This window comes from Eriocheir sinensis, chromosome 1 (genome assembly GCF_024679095.1).
Source record: "Eriocheir sinensis breed Jianghai 21 chromosome 1, ASM2467909v1, whole genome shotgun sequence".
Taxonomy (NCBI): Eukaryota; Metazoa; Arthropoda; class Malacostraca; order Decapoda; family Varunidae; genus Eriocheir; species Eriocheir sinensis.
The window spans coordinates 4,045,803-4,063,034 of NC_066509.1; the positions used below are offsets into that span (position 1 = coordinate 4,045,803).

The 17,232-nt window shown below is 38.9% G+C and overlaps 1 protein-coding gene and 1 long non-coding RNA gene across 3 annotated transcripts; both read right to left on the reverse strand.

The window, feature by feature from the left end:
• Positions 1 to 575: 575 nt before the first annotated feature.
• On the reverse strand, positions 576 to 15,659 carry LOC126981320 (poly(A)-specific ribonuclease PARN-like). The gene is made up of 16 exons (XM_050832322.1): positions 15,567 to 15,659; positions 15,257 to 15,406; positions 14,552 to 14,684; positions 13,998 to 14,084; positions 13,508 to 13,629; positions 12,877 to 12,971; positions 11,955 to 12,236; positions 9,139 to 9,341; positions 8,375 to 8,562; positions 7,730 to 7,793; positions 7,303 to 7,358; positions 7,070 to 7,156; positions 6,765 to 6,856; positions 5,925 to 6,076; positions 5,732 to 5,814; positions 576 to 5,203 (listed from the first exon to the last, which is right to left on the reverse strand). Exons 2-16 carry the CDS (start codon positions 15,273 to 15,275, stop codon positions 5,136 to 5,138), a joined length of 1,731 nt encoding a protein of 576 aa, XP_050688279.1. The 5' UTR covers positions 15,276 to 15,406; positions 15,567 to 15,659; the 3' UTR covers positions 576 to 5,135.
• Positions 10,490 to 11,624, reverse strand: LOC126983112 (uncharacterized). 2 transcript variants are annotated; one of them, XR_007735569.1, is made up of 3 exons: positions 11,480 to 11,624; positions 11,072 to 11,415; positions 10,490 to 10,568 (listed from the first exon to the last, which is right to left on the reverse strand). It is a non-coding gene; the product is annotated as an uncharacterized LOC126983112 (long non-coding RNA). The 2 variants fall into 2 exon arrangements; XR_007735516.1 differs by lacking the exon at positions 10,490 to 10,568 and adding an exon at positions 10,770 to 10,906.
• Positions 15,660 to 17,232: the final 1,573 nt, after the last annotated feature.

The following is a 17,232-nucleotide window of genomic DNA, read 5'->3' on the forward strand; positions in this document are numbered from 1 at the left end:
CCCTCAAACCTTTTTACTGTTAGTTTTTTTTCATATATGATCTGAAGATGACTTGCATACAAGGGAGAAAAGTGGGGAGACTGACAAACAGATATTTGTCATGTGATGTGTGTTTAGCAGTTATAAAGGAATGGTAATGATCTTTATACACTCTGTGTTTTGTATATGGTATCTGGAAATGACAGGATGTAAATCTCTGAGTCTGTAACAGGAACTACTGCTTTTCTAAGACTTATATAACTTTTATAATGTTAGAATAGTTTAATTTTCGTAAAATATAATTATGGCCTGTATGATCAAATGATGAGCAAAACAAAATGGTTTATGTAATCTAATATTAATTTTGTACAAATATGATGAAAGCCTTCCTGCAAAAGCATTTTTGAATGTTACACATTGGTGAAACTTGGGTCAGAGATTACTGAAATGTAATGAAAATGAAAACTCAAAAATATCTTCTGTTGCTCATTCAGACCAAACTGAGCTGGTCTCATGACTTCCTGTGCTGAGCCCAAAGGATCACAATTTAGCTCTCTAATAGCCCTATGAAAGGAAAGGTTAGGGACAGAAGGATAATGTGTATAAAAAGAATGTATTTATAGAAGCTAACCATGAAAATATGGTTAGCAGAGGACATCTATATCACCTGCATTTGCAGTTTTGTCTGCATCATGTATTTAATACTGGAAATACACACAAAGTTTTTAAATCACAGTTTTGCAACCATTTCAAAATGTCATTGGCTGCTATTGTGACTTTACAATTAAAATTTGCACTTTTAAAGTCTTTGAATACATCAGACCTGCACAAAATTACTCTGTGTCTTGAGCAAGTATGACATTTAAAAATCAACTTAATATATTATTGTATTCTTTGTGTTCAACAGCCACATTTGCTCTATATAATGAAACAAGTTCACTACTTATGTTCATGTACAAATATACCTCCTTACTGAATTTATCTTTGAAACACATACAGAAACTGTGTCCTGAATGCATTCAGTACGGTGAGAAAAGACACCAAAATCAATGTCACTAAGCATCTTGGATTCATTAACTCATCCAGAAATCAATCAACACAATAGCTCCTTACCAACACTCGCTGTGGAGAGGCTGGAAACAGTCACTCAGCCAGTTTTTCTTAATGACACACCAGCTACACATCTAATATATATATATATATATATATATATATATATATATATATATATATATATATATATATATATATATATATATATATATATATATATATATAGTGTGTGTGTGTGTGTGTGTGTGTGTGTGTGTGTGTACATATTGCACTACTCATGACAAAATGCTATGAAGAATGTAAGCATACTGTGGTTACCTTGAGTGAGAATTTATGTGCGTCGTGATACAGAAACATGCATGAACTGTTCAAGTCTCTCCACCTTGCCAATGGTATTGGCAAAATTAAACACTTTTTAGGGTTATCTAAATTAACTGTTTGCCATCATTACCAAAACCACTTAAAAAAGATAAACAAAGCAATAGCTAATGCTACTATATGCAGTCTTCCCTCACTTTTTGATATCTCACACCTGTTGAAGAAATACCAAGGTGAGAGAGTGATCAAGAACTCAGTTACTCATAATTTCAAGTTGGACAGAACACACATATACCATGTAAAGCTAAAATTTTTCACACTTTACTGATACTGCTTTTAGCAGCTCATTTTGAAATATATACGATAGTGGGAAGTGCGACAGTGGCAAAGACTATGAAAACAATCCCAATGGCTGGTGCCAGCCAGGGCATGTAGTACGGAATTGTGGCACGGTACAATTATTTGTGGGTATAATCATGGTTTGATACAATTATTTGTGGGTATAATTATGGTTTGATATTACAGTTCCATGTCTTTTTTATGTACAGTATGGTACAGATATTTTCATACTTAAATCATACCATTTCCACACCAAATCGCATTGTTAGATGGGTAAATATGGGTGAGACTGTAACCTCCAATCACCCTAGGGCAAGTTTAGTGAGACAGAATTCTGGCTATATTAACACTTGGGGTTGACTTCATTAGCTAGGTGGGGTTCTTAGTGCAGGTGCCTGGGTGTGGATCTGGATTTAGGATTATCCTTTAGCTCAGTGGGGTAAGTGTTGGCATGGGTACCAGCCACGGCCCATGACCATCACAATTACTGACATCTGATGGCAGTATACCAGGGCAAAAGTTAGTTGTATCTCTCACTTATGAGGTGTACCTAATTATATACTCACTGAAAACTTATCATTAGTTATTATATTATTATTATTATTATAGTATTTAATTAGCAGTTATTTGGGAGATGTTCTGGACTGTGAGGCGAGAGTGGAGAGGACAGTGAGAGCGAGAGTGGCGGCAGCGTGGTTAAAGTGGAGGGAGGTGGCTAGTCTACTCATAAATTATAGCATCCCTCTAAAGAGCAGAGCAGGGGTGTACCAAGTGTGTATTAGATCAGTGATGTTGTATGGAGGAGAAACATGGGCTCTAACTAGAAAATTGATGGAGGTATTGAGAGAAAGTGATCACAGACTGCTGAGATATATGGCGGGGATCAGGTGGCAAGATAGGGTGTCCAGTGCAGATTTAGCTAACAGATGTGGAGTAGAGGACCTGGAAATAGTGCTCAGAAGGGAAAGACTCTGATGGCTTGGATATATGAAGAGAGCAGGGGAGGATACAATGCTAGGAGTTTTGGAGATTAGAGGTAGAAGGAAGGAGACCAGTTGGTTGACCTAGGAAAACGTGGAGAAGGTGTATACAGGAAGACTTGGCATTGATGGGATTGGATGAGCGGGCAGAAGACAGAGTAGAATGGAAGAGAACCATAAAGCATCCAACCGCTCAAGAAGAGTGAAAACGGACGTTAAACGAAATGACGATGATGATGAGTAATAGTAGTAGTAAATTTGTTTATATATTACACCTTGAAAAATGGATCTTTTATTCTTTTTAGGCATGGAAACAAGTATGAAATTATGGTATAATAACTAATCATAGTTGTGTGGTACTAAATCATTTTCAGGTACAATACGGAATTACGGTACGGTATTAATCCATTATTCGGAATACAAAAAATATTACCATACCATACTGTACTACATGGCCTGATACCAGCATAGGGTGCTTACTGAAGTTCATGAGTGAGGAAATAAGGAAATGCAATTTAATGTCAGCAATCGTGATTAAACAGATAACTGTAACCTTAACAAATTACCAAGCATGATGACTTTTAGTAGTAATTCAATACTTTGAGGTACAAACTTTTCTCTACTAAGGTGAGAAATTGAGGGTACCCCAAAAATTTGTACATTGCTTCATAAGTACTCTCTCTGAATACACTTGTTCACATATGTACACACATGTCCATTCATGCATATCCCAAAACACTGCTCTGCTCATGAGACAATGTACAAATTTGTAGCTGGAGGTTCACTAGACCCAGTTTAACTACAAGCATCATTATGCTTATGTGTTAGTAATGTAAAAAAAATACAGGCATCCTTCCCTCTATGATTGTATTAAGTTCTTAAATTATTTGTCATAGAGTGACTGATTGTTTACCAATAGCATTACACCATGAGTTGCAGGGGGATGAACTCCTAGCCACTTAAAAAATAAGAAAGAATTCATGATAAAAGAGCCCTCTACCAAACTCAAGTGTTTATTTGCAATTATTATTTAAAAATATAATAAAATAATTCTAAAGAAAATTAAATATTGAAAAAAAATGATATTTATTTCTTGAAACTGTCCAGCACTATTATCTACAAGCCACACCACAGTCTAAAAGCCTCATTTAGCTCTTGCCAGGCTGCTGACCACACACGCAGTCAGTTCCTAAAGTCAAAATAAGATGAAGGGGAGGCAGCGACAAGCTGACGCGCAGTGTGTGACTTTAGGCAATGGTTAGGCAGTATGGTGTGTGTGTGTGTTTATTTTAGTTGTAATAAACAAGAAATAAGCAATGCTGAAGGGGTCCCGTCTGTGTGTCAATCAATCAAATTCATGTAAGTTTTGAGATAATCTTCCTGTCAGGACCATTTCAAAGATCAGGGCTTTTATGTGGACAGCTGTATTTATTGACATCCTTCAAGCACATTTACTCATAATCTGCTTAAGTGCTGGTCAGGTTTGGTCTGTTCCCTCCTCATTTTGAGTTTTGAGCTACGTATGAATGAATCTTTGGGTACGGCCGAGACCTCACATCCCACCCAAACCCACCCGGGAGGCGGGACACAGCCTGTCTGATAATCGGCACACATTCCTTGCTGGGTGGACAGAAGGTATGAATTGAAGGAGACTGCCCATCCCTATCCACTCTGCCTAGTTGTGAGGTGGGCATGCCAACCACTGAACTACAGAGCTCCATGTATCTGTATGCGTGTGTCTAAACACCATTGTGTAGCACGGTGATCATGTAATTGCACCACCAATCATAGACAGATCATGTAACCATTTGTAAGGTAGTATTGTATATAGATTTTTGATTGGGAAAGTTAATGGTATAAGAGAACAGTTGTTTAAGGATGGTTGCCTGTATTAGGTTGCTGGTACAGTTGTAAGAAAATATCATTTACATGGTTCTTGGGGAGCTTAACATTCTGAACCTGAATTCTCCATTGTACACTTAAATATAATCATAAAATCATCTTTCCAAACATCCCGCAGGGCACTATCAACTATGAATACTGAGTCTTGCATCACATGCCTATTTTTTACCCACCCCAATCCTCACCAGCTTTCATGGAAGTAAAAAGATGCTTGATATATTGTTTTGCCACATATTCTTCCACTTTTTCATTAAGTTTCTCCTCACACACTGATGAAAAATGCAATCAAAACAATAATGGAATGTCGACAATTTAACCAATTTTTTTTCAGTTCTTAAGTAAATGGAGTCCATGGAAGGTCAAGGTGGTGTAAGAAAAGTAAATTGAAGAAAAACAGTAGAAAAATGCAAACCTTAGATATGACTAACTGAGTTCTAGATCTGATGCTTATGAGCAAGATATGGGAAAGATAAAAACCCTGGACCTGACATTTCTCCCCTTTGTCTCTGGCAGCTTATGAAATTTGAACATGACTCAGGTTAGGTGTGTGTGGGCCCTGTGAACCTACCATTCATCAGGGATGGCAAACACCCCATCAGAGGCCGAGTCTTGATCCGTCTTCTTCCGTTTTCCTGAAAGTGATGAACAGGTGGGTGTTTTAGATGCTTACTTAATGTGCCTGTCTTATTCACTCAATCTATTTGTGAACAGTTCACAACTTTTGTGTTTCAAGTCTTGATGTCCTCCAACACGTCTTTACAATTCTGTCAAATATTTATATTCTCACCACTGCAGTAGTGTAAACTGTCTGGGAAAGTGAAACATCTAAGTGGTTGACACAAACTTCCTTTCAGTAAACGGCTGTGAGAGGAAGGAATATTGTGCCATGAATGTCTCTACCAAATCATTCGTTACTGCTGCATGGAACAAGAACCTGAGGAAGCTACCCTGAAACCATGAAGGTCTACTATTCCCAGACAGTCAATACTGGTGCAGTGGTACTAACAACCTATGCTGTAAAGCAAAATGACAGTAGTACTTAATCACGATCCAGTGCATGCCTACTAGATTGTCAAAACTACTTATTAGATTACATCAATATCTAGATGGATGCTATGCAACATGTTTATTCCTCTGTGTTACTCTGGACAGGGTCTTACCATTGTCAATAGCATTGGCATATATTGGAGGGACTTCTTCCATGCTTGGGGACTCAAGGCTCATCTTGGAGAGCTGGTCTGACCTGTTGTGAAGGAAATAACACTTTGAACAAAGAGAAATAAGCATTTTTCCCCTATTCTGATCCACTACAAGACAGCCAGATATGCAGACAGCATCAACCACACAGCCTACCCAACACTCTTCAATCGCTTGAATTCATGAACCCGGCTGGCACTGGGCTCACATCCGGGTGCCACTTCATCAGACTGGGACTTCCTTTTGGTGGACAACGTGTCACCATACAGCCTCACCCGCACCATGGGGGGACATGACCCCTGGATGTCCTGTGTGGGAGGAAGAAATTCAATTGAGGCTTTGGAATAGAGGTATGTAAGGGAAATTGGATCAGAGTGAAAAATAAATGGAAAGGTAAGGAGAGGAGATGGAAAGGAAATTAATACAGGAAAAAACTTTTAACCATTTGGAATAATATGAAATCTCAGTGATCCACAATCCCAACAATAAGTGCGTAGATATAAAAGTTATCAATTATTACAATAATCTTGACACGGTAGCTGCGGGGATCATATTTCTTAAAGGCCCCTCTAAGCGAGAAAAATGAGAAAAAATCATCCCTCACGTAAACCATTTCACAATATATATCAACGCATTTGTGATCAGTTTATGCATCATCTATTTTTGGGGGTTTATATCACGGCAAAAATTTGGCCCGTCGCTGGTACACGGTAAAGCCACAAATTTGGTCTGTCGCTGCTATCGGCTTAAACTTGTGGAAGATGAAGGAGAGGGAATGGAAGTGAAAGGGGTGAGGAAAACAGCTGCAGGAAATTGGGAGACATGAAAAGCTAAAGTGTGATGGTCCAGAATCTCCCTAATTGCATGAAAATATAGTTAACACAATCATCTTAATCTCTTTCTCAGGCCAAACATGAATGGGGCAAGAAGTTTTTTGTCCATGAGCCTTCTTTAGAGTTACTGGTGCTCACGGGTGTTGTCTTTAAAGCAGCTCACCTTTAGGTACAGTTTGCAGGCACTTAAGGCTACATCTTCAGGAGGAATGACATAGAGGAAGGTGCTGCTGACCCACACAAGCTTTATTGGCTCTGAAAACAGAAGTTGTCCATTAGTTTTTGTCGTGTACAACCATTTCCAACACCACTGCATACCTACTACCACTAGAACTATATAATGTTCATTTTCAATAGAGGAATATCAAGATTTCAGTCATTGACATCCTGTTGTAGTAATTTTGAGAGGAAAGCATCAGAAGAGATATGAAACTCAACACTGAAAACTGAATTCACCAATATACTTACTCATCATGTGGAAGAGACTGTGAACATTCGCCACATTCCAACTTGAAGGGCAGTCCACACAGAATATGTGACTTCTGTTTGTTTGAACTAAAACAAAATGAGAAAGAAAAAAATTAACAGGTAATCTATGAAAAATGTATAGAATATTTACAAAATAACAGAAATTCAAATTCCATTTAATGTTCCTCTTTTCTTGCCACACTTGCCATCACCAACACTTTCATGCTACTTACCGTCTGGCCCCACCAAGTTGAGGAAAGGAATGTCGTGCGAGCTCATGTTATTCAATCTGTAAAACAAATTAAAATCTTACTGATATGTTTGCTGCATGAAGCAACACATCACTGCCCCCAAAGAGGCTAAAGCAAAGAGTAAGCACAGGTGAACAATTGCCAAACCTCTCATTATCTCACGGAAAGGATAAATTCAAATATCTAGGGACAATAAAGATTGGCATTGCCCTTACAAAGATCAATGGAAATGTTGCTGGAAAGAAGATAACCAATCCTCACTTTTCCAGATACATTTACGTCTAATTAATTCTTTACAGATTACTTTGGACATTGCTGTAGACTACACAGTAAATTGTGAGCTTTAATGATTAGAAGTAACACTGATTGAGTTAAAACATAATTCATTTATTTTATTTATGCACTTTACCTGCTGGCAAAATTCACTAAATGTTTTGATCTGATCACAGATTTGTTCTTCCAATTGGCACCCTCTGTTGGAAGAAAAAAGATAAAAATCAATACCAGGCACCATAACCTTCCCTGGCCGTACCACAGAGTAAGGGAGGGGAAGCACTATGGGAATTGAAACCTATAGCCCCCCCGGTGTATGCCCCCATTGACTGACTGATATACATACTTCCAATTAGTATTCATCTGAAAAATAACTTGGGAAATTGAACATAGGTATCAATATGAAATCTTGTTAAAATATAATCTGATGATCAAATATCATTTTAACAATTTATCTTGTTTACACACTGACTCAATTCCCTCCAGCATTTACTTCCTGTGATGAACACTGATTGGAATCGTTTGTTCAATAAGGGATCATGCCCTGGCTGTAATGAGAAACGTTGCACACTAAGACTGAGACCTTGAGAATGAATAAGAAATAACTTGATAAGGCTAAATCTCTGATGATATGTCATTCAAATTTATCATATCTGAGAATTGATTGCTATATAATTATACCATACATTGAGAAAATTAAGTAATCTATAATGAGTATATATACGTGTAGGGAACAATGCTCGCCATCATCACTCGGTGGCTCAGGCCGTGTTGTTCTCACCCAGCTTCTTCACCATGGTGATGAAGCACACGCCGGTCATGAAAGCGTCATAGCCAGCATCGTGCGCCCGGTCGTCACCATTCAGAGTGTGGCTCACGTAGCTGTCCTCCACAGTGAATTTCGGTGGATTAAACTTGCTGCAGAGGTCGTTGTACAGGTTGCCGAGGGAGGTGATAGGGATGTCTACACTGAAAGAGGGGCGTACCTCTAAATCAGTGTTTCTTTTGTAGCACCAAATGTTGTGGAAATTATATAAACATTTATTTTGAAGATAAGCCAGTAATAAATAATTCAGTTGTAATTTCAGTATATTATGACCTGCAAACACTTTCAAACTCAAGAGGAAAATTATAATAATAAAGGGTCCGCTACATGAGTAATTTTAATAAAAAACACTGCTCTAAATGGATAGTCAATGAAGTGAGAGACAGCATGCAAAACTTGCTGTGTGGGGCATCACATTGGATATCAAGTAGACTGAAGTAGATCTTAATCGTGGCACAGAAAAGATACATTGAAAAGTTCTGAGCAGTAAACATTAGAAAATTGTACAATGAAAGTCTGTATTTTTTTTTTACAGCAAGGGAAGCAGCTCAAGGAGAAAAAACAAAAGCAACAAGAAAAAAGCCTGCTAGACGCTGCTCCAACAATAGAAAAAAGAACGAGAAAAGCCAGAAAAGAGGTCAATTTCAGGTGAAGAGGTGTCTTGATACTCAGCATAACGATTACAAAAAAAAAATATAGAAAATAATAAAAAACCCTACCAAAATGGAGGATCCTTGGCAATCAGTTTGGTGTCATAGACGGCTGGAAGGTTTGCCCGGACCATGCTCTTGAATTGCTCCAGTGTGTCGGGGAGCGGCTGGACCGTCTTCTCTATCAGGTGGAACAGGTCCAGCATCATGTTGTGGCCCACCAGCGGCTTGCCACTCTCCAGCACCTTGCGGACCACGTGTGTAAAGCCGACCTGGGAAGACGGGATTTGTGCTACATGACTCGCTTACTAACTTGCCTCAAAATAAGAAAATATCAAAGGTATGTCATGTCTGTACTCCTGAAGTATTGTGAGGGCCAGTTCAAAGCGACAAGGCTATAAGACTAGATAACATGATTTATTTACTAATAATTCACTCAAAACAAGAAAAAAATAAAAAGTATCCCATGAATACCCCCAAGAGATTGTGAGGGTCAGTTAAAAGGGACAATGCTATAGGATTGGTACATAGTCACTACAAGAAACTTTTATGTTCCTGTGAAGCAGCACCAGCAATGAAATCTACTCTTACAAATGACCTCACTTTGTTGTATAGAAAGTCTCATTAGTAAGGAAGCATATATGAATTTTCTGAGTCAAGACCTATAGTGTTTGTTTTGGTTTTGTTAGGTTACGTTAGGTTAAGTTTAGGGTATTTTCAAACACATGATAGGCAGCACCTTATGGTATAAATCAACAAAGAATGACTTCACTTGGTTGTATAGAAAGTCTCATCAGTAAGGAAGCATATATGAGTTTTCTGAGTCAAGACCTATAGTAACTGTATTGGGTTTTGATAGGTTAAGTTTAGGGTATCTTCAAACACTTGATAGCCAGCACCTTATGGTATAAATCAACAAAGAATGACCTCACTTTGTTGTATAGAAAGTCTCATTAGTAAGGAAGCATATATGATTTTTCTGAGTCAAGACCTATAGTAACTGTATTGGGTTTTGATAGGTTACGTAAGGTTAAGTTTAGGGTATCTTCAAACACATGATAGCCAGCACCTCATGGTATAAATCAACAAAGAATGATCTCACTTTGTTGTATAGAAAGTCTCATTAGTAAGGAAGCATATATGAGTTTTCTGAGTCAAGACCTATAGTAACTATTGGGTTTTGATAGGTTATGTTAGGTTAAGTTTAGGATATCTTCAAACACTTGATTGCCAGCACCTTGTGGTATAAATCAACAAAGAATGACCTCACTTTGTTGTATAAAAAGTCTCATTAGTAAGGAAGCATATTTGAGTTTTCTGAGTCAAGACCTATAGTAACTGTATTGGGTTTTGATAGGTTATGTTAGGTTAAGTTTAGGGTATCTTCAAACACTTGATAGCCAACACCTTATGATATAAATCAACAAAGAATGACCTCACTTTGTTGTATAGAAAGTCTCATTAGTAAGGAAGCATATATGAGTTTTCTGAGTCAAGACCTATAGTGTTTGTTTTGGTTTTGATAGGTTATGTTAGGTTAAGTTTAGGGTATTTTCAAACACATGATAGACAGCACCTTATGGTATATATCAACAATGAATGACCTCACTTTGTTGTATAGAAAGTCTCATTAGTAAGGAAGTATATAGGAATTTTCTGAGTGAAGACCTATAGTGTTTGTTTTGGTTTTGTTAGGTTACGTTAGGTTAAGTTTAGGGTATTTTCAAACACTTGATAGCCAGCACCTTATGGTATAAATCAACAAAGAATGACCTCACTTTGTTGTATAGAAAGTCTCATTAGTAAGGTAGCATATATAAGTTTTCTGAGTCAAGACCTATAGTAACTGTATTGGGTTTTGATACGTTATGTTAGGTTAAGTTTAGGGTATCTTCAAACTCATGATAGACAGCACCTTATGGTATAAATCAACAAAGAATGACCTCACTATGTTGTACAGAAAATCTCATTAGTAAGGTAGCATATATGAGTTTTCTAAGACCTATAGTAACTGTATTAGGTTTTGGTAGGTTATGTTAGGTTAAGTTTAGGGTATCTTCAAACACTTGATAGCCAGCACCTTATGGTATATATCAACAAAGAATGACCTCACTTTGTTGTATAGAAAGTCTCATTAGTAAGGAAGCATATATGAGTTTTCTGAATCAAGACCTATAGTACGTAACTGTATTGGGTTTTGATAGGTTATGTTAGGTTAAGTTTAGGGTATCTTCAAACACTTGATAGCCAGCACCTTGTGGTATAAATCAACAATGAATAACCTCACTTTGTTGTATAGAAAGTCTCATTAGCAAGGAAGCATATTTGAGTTTTCTGAGTCTAGAGCTTTAGTAACTGTATTGGGTTTTTCATTAGTAAGGAAGCATATTTGAGTTTTCTGAGTCTAGACCTTTAGTAACTGTATTGGGTTTTGATAGGTTATGTTAGGTTAAGTTTAGGGTATCTTGACAGTCATATGCTTCCTTTACTAATAATTCACTCAAAACAAGAAAAAAATAAAAAGTATCCCATGAATACCCCCAAGGGATTGTGAGGGTCAGTTAAAAGGGAAAATGCTATAGGATTGGTACATAGTCACTACAAGAAACTTTTATGTTCCTGTGAAGCAGCACCAGCAATGAAATCTACTCTTACAAATCACTACCATGCAAGTATATAAAGAAAATTACTAAAATGGAGCAGCTCTACAGATTTCAAGTAGTAAAACATTTAATAGTAATAGAAATAAATACAATAGTAAATAAAATAAAAAAGAAATACAGTAAATAAGGAAATGTAAATAATGTAAAGAGATAAAATATAAAAATAAAATAGTAAACAATAGTATATATGTTTCAAACAGTAAAATAAAACCATAGACTAACTTTTTCATCTAATTTCCGTTCCCTTTCCGCCTCCAAGAACTTTAGTCTGGCTTCAGGGGAGTCAAATTTACGGATCTCGATATTCCTTTCCTGGTCTATCGTGAGGCTCCGCACGAGGACATTCTTGTACTTGGCGGCAATGTTGTTGTAGAGGAGTTTGCGGTGGAAGCCCGGCAAAGTCCCTCCTGGGATAATCAAAGTTTCTCGGGTGTCATCTGCTAAAAGAGCTTCAATTTTTTCCTCTGTCTCTGTCAAAAATTTTCTTGCCTTTTCCTCTGCCACCTGCAAAACAAACACATTATTCTACTTCTCATATAAAAATAAAGGACTGCACCAGAAATTTACAGTATTTATAAAGCTATGACCAGTTTCACTTTCGACTGGTAATTTTCATTAGTTAAGATCTTGAGCTGCCTCGGTGGTGTGACTACTGTTAGTGCTGGACAGGTGGTGATAGGTTGCCTTGGCCTAGTTTGCCACTAAGCATCCCCTGTTGCATAAGGTCTATCAGGTGGAGGTGTTGGGTAGTCATTTTTCCTTTTCCTGAATGTTCTTGTTTGAGTTATTAGCTAATGCCTAGAGTAATACCAGACAGTAAGACAGACATGACACACAGTCCTCGACACTGTCAAAAGGCTTGTAAATGGACCAGGAGAGTAATGCTTGACTAGGCCACAGTAAGGAAAGTTTAAAGAACACTGGCCAAGGACCTGACCTCTTGGCCTCTTGGCAGCCTTCATGAGTGCATGAATAAAATGATGCTTTACATTGTAAGAGCTTTTCCTGGCTATCAGAATAAAGGCAAAGCTCATGGGTTTTCTAAAAGTAAAATAAAAAACAAAAAGAAAACCATCCTGATTTCCTAGGTACACCGCATTCCTCCCAAGTTTGCTACAAGTGGAAAAGGTGTTCTCTCGCTAACCTTCACTGGCGTGGGAGGGTAAGGCTCTAGTGCTTGATTGACAAACTCTGCTCTTTTCTCAGTTTCCTCCAGTATTGAGAGGTAAGGTAATCCACCTAAAAGTAGAGATACATAACACATCATAAAAACCATGCAAAATGGTCAACTTACTTTTATAATGTCCTAAAAGACCTACTGCAGTATGGAAATTTAATAAATGCATAATAAAAAAGTAAGAGGTAACTTTGTAAAGAAATAGCCCAACGGATGAAAAAAACACATCAGGAAAGGCAGTTGTTGCAAATAATAGTGAAGGACAGGATTTGGATGGCTGAAGTGATGGGAAGCAGGGGAGTTTTAGTTTCCTGATACACACATTGGGCAATCCAAATAAACTTCTCTATTCTTCTTCATGGGGACCCTATTGAATGGGAGGTGAATGATGACAGATATTTTTAGAAATCGTGATAATCGTCAATGTTGCTACAACTGTAATGTCTTTTACTGTTGAGGTTATTATATTTGTTGTTGCTGCTGCTGGTAATATACCTATACTGGTAAAGCTTTTTTAAGGCCAAATCAAGTACTGATCCTGAAAAAGAATATTACACAATCAAAATCATGATCAATCCAAAGACAAATGAACACATACTTTTAAATAACTTATTGAAGTCAAATCCATTGTCAGCAAGGAACTTGAGGCTTGTGTTGTCATAGTACAGCATGTCACCTGTCTTGCCCAGCAGGTAGAAGGAGAAAGTTGCATGCGAGTACCTGCAACAGAATCAACATAATTTGTTTGGAAGTAATACTATGGGATCCAATTCTACAACATCCCAACAAGTTTGAATAAAAAAGATGTGGCACCACTGGGAAATGTCAACCCTACCCTCCCACTCTCCCTCTCACCCTTCCTTGGTTTGACACAAGATTAAAGGATTAAGATAATTTTATTGGATGGTTCCTCTGCCCTACACTTCCTTTCACTTTACCTCACTCCCCTCCTGACTTATTGAACAGCAGATTCTGAATAGTAAAAACTTTGATATTTGTATTTACTGCATTATTATAGAAAAATGCAGAGAGAGAGAGAGAGAGAGAGAGTGTTAGAAGAATGACATTTATGAGGTGGGAATACTTACGATGACTTTTCTCGTATGTATCTGAATGCTGTAATGCCAAACTGTATCATTCCAAAGTCTTTCGCCGCTTCCCGAGCCTTGGTGTACCTGTGGGGAGGAGACAAAACAGGTGAACTACAAACACAATAAACCACTTTAGTTGTTCTTTACAGACATTATTATCTCAAACCATCTTATGTTTAAATTTCTATACCATTTTTTTTATGTTCTTTACAGCAAGGGAGGAAGTTCAGGGGCAAAAAACAAAAACAGTAACAAAGAGGCCCACTAGACACTATTCCAATGAAAGAAAAAAAACAAGAGGCCAAAAGAGAGATCAATTTCGGGTGTATTTTCTTATACTCAAAGTCTTCAGGGTCATCCTTTTTTTTTTTTTTTTTAATGCAAAGAAGAGGAAAACAGAAAGAGCCTATCTATTCAAGTCAAAGGGTAAAGAAAATATCAGCAGAGATTGAGGCCCACATAATGAGACCAAAATAAATTAAATGGAAAAGAATCAAATGATGAGACATGTCAAACCTTGTAGTAACCTAAACACAAGCAGCTTTCCTCACCTTTGTTCAATGGTGTCAAGTTCACAGTACCGAGACGTCTCCTTGCGCCGCAGCCCTGTGAACTCAGCGTCAATAGCAATAAAATCTGCTCGCTCCACCGCCTGCAGGATGCTGGGAAGAGTCTCCGCGAAGTCTGGCAAAGGAATGGTGGTGTGATTATCAAGGGAATCTGATGTGTGTGTGTGTGTGTGTGAGGTGAAACTTTGTCTTTTACCATTAACCTATGTCAGTATCCCTTTCTTCCCCTCCCCCCCTCACTGTACCTCCTCCTCCCCTTTCCCACCCTGCCGTTCCTCTTCACATTGTCCACTTTCTTCTAATCCATCACTCTCCCCTCACTCCCTCAAAGTTAAAGTTCCTCTTTCTTTCCCTCACCCTCCACTGCCTCCCTCTTCCTGTTGTCCCCTTTCTTTCCCTTTCCCTTCACTCCTTGCCCTCTCCCCTCACTTATCCTCCCATCCCCCATCCACACACTCCCTCCTTCCCCTTTCTTTCCCTCCCTCATCTTTCTCCCCCTCTACCACTCTCCCCTCCCTCCTTCCCCTTTCTTTCCCTCTCCCTTCACTTTTCCTCACTCCTCTTAATTTCTCCCCCTCTACCACTCTCCCCTTCCCCTCACTCCTCTTTCTCCCCCTCTACCACTCTCCCCTCCCCCGTTTTTTCCCCCTATCCCCCCACCGCTTTCCTCTCCCCCTCAACACTCACTCTCAACTGTGACCTCCATCGTGGTGACCTAGTGCTCGTGACCTCAGCTTGGGGAGACTATGGGGAGGACTGGGGAGGCTCCGGAAGGTGTGTCTGTGGCCTTGGAGAGATAAAGACGTCAGTTTCCTGCGTCCATCAGCGGCTCGTCAACTGTAGATAAAGATAAATGTCCGATTAAACGTTATTACAGGGCTCTGGAGTTGGTGTTTTTCGTGGTATTGTGATCAGGGGGTTATAAGGGTTGTTGTGTGAGGTTGTGGTGGCTTGGAATGGTGTAGTAAGTGAGTTATGAGGTGATTTGTGGACCTACGTTTGGGTGCTTGCGGCCGGTGTGTTGTTGTTGTGGCTCGCTCTATCTCTCTCTCTCTCTCTCTCGGTCCCTCCCTCGCTCTCTCCCTCCCTCTCTCTCTCTCCCTCCTTCTCTCCCTCCCTTCCTCTCTCCTTCCCTCCTTCTCCTTCTCCTTGCTTCTCTCTCACACGTAACCAAATCATTGGACGTAGTCTATCTTGATTTCCAGAAAGCGTTTGATAAAGTCCCGCATCATAAATTACTTTATAAAATAAAGCAAATAGGTATTGACGGTCAAGTACACCAATGGATCGCGAATTGGTTGAGCAACAGACAGCAAAGACGTGGATGTTGAACTCAATAATCGCATTAGTAAATTGTAAATTAAACGTTGTAGTGCGAGGATGGAATAAGCTCCCACCGTCAGTGGTCCAGTGTAACACGATTGACTCCTTTAAAAACAAGCTCGACCGTCACTTCCTTGAACTAAATATTAACTATAGAGTAGAAAAGCAACGTTTTGGAGCCTGATTAGTGTAGATTCACTTAGGTTTAAGGACAGACCACCTAGTCTGGACCATATGGGGTCTGTGTGGTCTGATTTTCTATGTAAATCTCTCTCTCTCTCTCTCTCTCTCTCTCTCTCTCTCTCTCTCTCTCTCTCTCTCTCTCTCTCTCTCTCTCTCTCTCTCTCTCATCCCTGTCTTTCTTCTTATCTCCCCCATACTTTTCCCTTTTCTTTCTTAATTTCTTCTTAATTATTCTTATTATTTTCTTAATTTCCTCTTTCTTTGTCTTTCGATCTCATATTCTTTCCTTTATTTCCTCAATGTTCCTTAATTCTTTCCATATCGTTTTTTTTTTGTTTTTTTTTATTTCGTTGGGGATATACCCCAATGGAGGAAGGCGAAGCATGCCGCGCAAACCCCCAGACGGCTGGTAGAGAGATACCCAATTATTTCAAGGAGGAGACCCAACAACGGGGCTGAGGGTGTCGGAAAGAGCCCACCTTTCCACCCCCACGGTAACTGATAGGTCTCGAACCCACGCCTTAGCACCCCGCCGCAGCGCAAGGCAGAGACTACCAAGGGACCACGGGAGCCCCCCATATCGTTTTTTCAGCTATAGTATCTCTCTCTCTCTCTCTCTCTCTCTCTCTCTCTCTCTCTCTCCAAAGAACGAAAATAGTAGGCTACAGTGAAAAAAAAAAAAAGTCCCTCACGTACATTTGGCGCACATATTTAAACGTTGGGATAAGTCTAACATTTACCACCAATGATGATTTCCCTCCATTTCATTGCCCTGATTGATGGCCGGCATGGTCCGTTTCGTTGTGATCAATAATAATATGTAGAAAACATCTGTGATAGGACGTCCTCTGTCCTTATTATATACATAGAAGGTTACATAATCATAGTTCATCCATGTGCCTTAATTACTTCTACAATTTCTGCTCGTTTTTTCCTCAATCTCCCCTTCTACAATTTCTGCTCGTTTTTTCCTCAATCTCCCTGCATTAACAGTTTATTCCCCCATCGTATTACACTGGCCCTATGTCAATGTATCATTCTTTCCATCTTTTTTCATAGTGAAGTCCTTCCACCAGTCTTCTTGACCTTTACTGCACTTTATCCAGCGTTTGGGTGTCCTTCACTGAGTACAGGGACCATCAATTCATCCCACAGTC

Coding starts and splice junctions, on each gene's coding strand:
- LOC126981320 (XM_050832322.1), bottom strand. Junction 12,237..12,876: donor ACCCTCCCACGCCAGTGAAG/GTTAGCGAGAGA, acceptor TTTGTTTTGCAG/GTGGCAGAGGAAAAGGCAAG. Junction 6,857..7,069: donor CAGTCTCTTCCACATGATGA/GTAAGTATATTG, acceptor TTCTGTTTTCAG/AGCCAATAAAGCTTGTGTGG.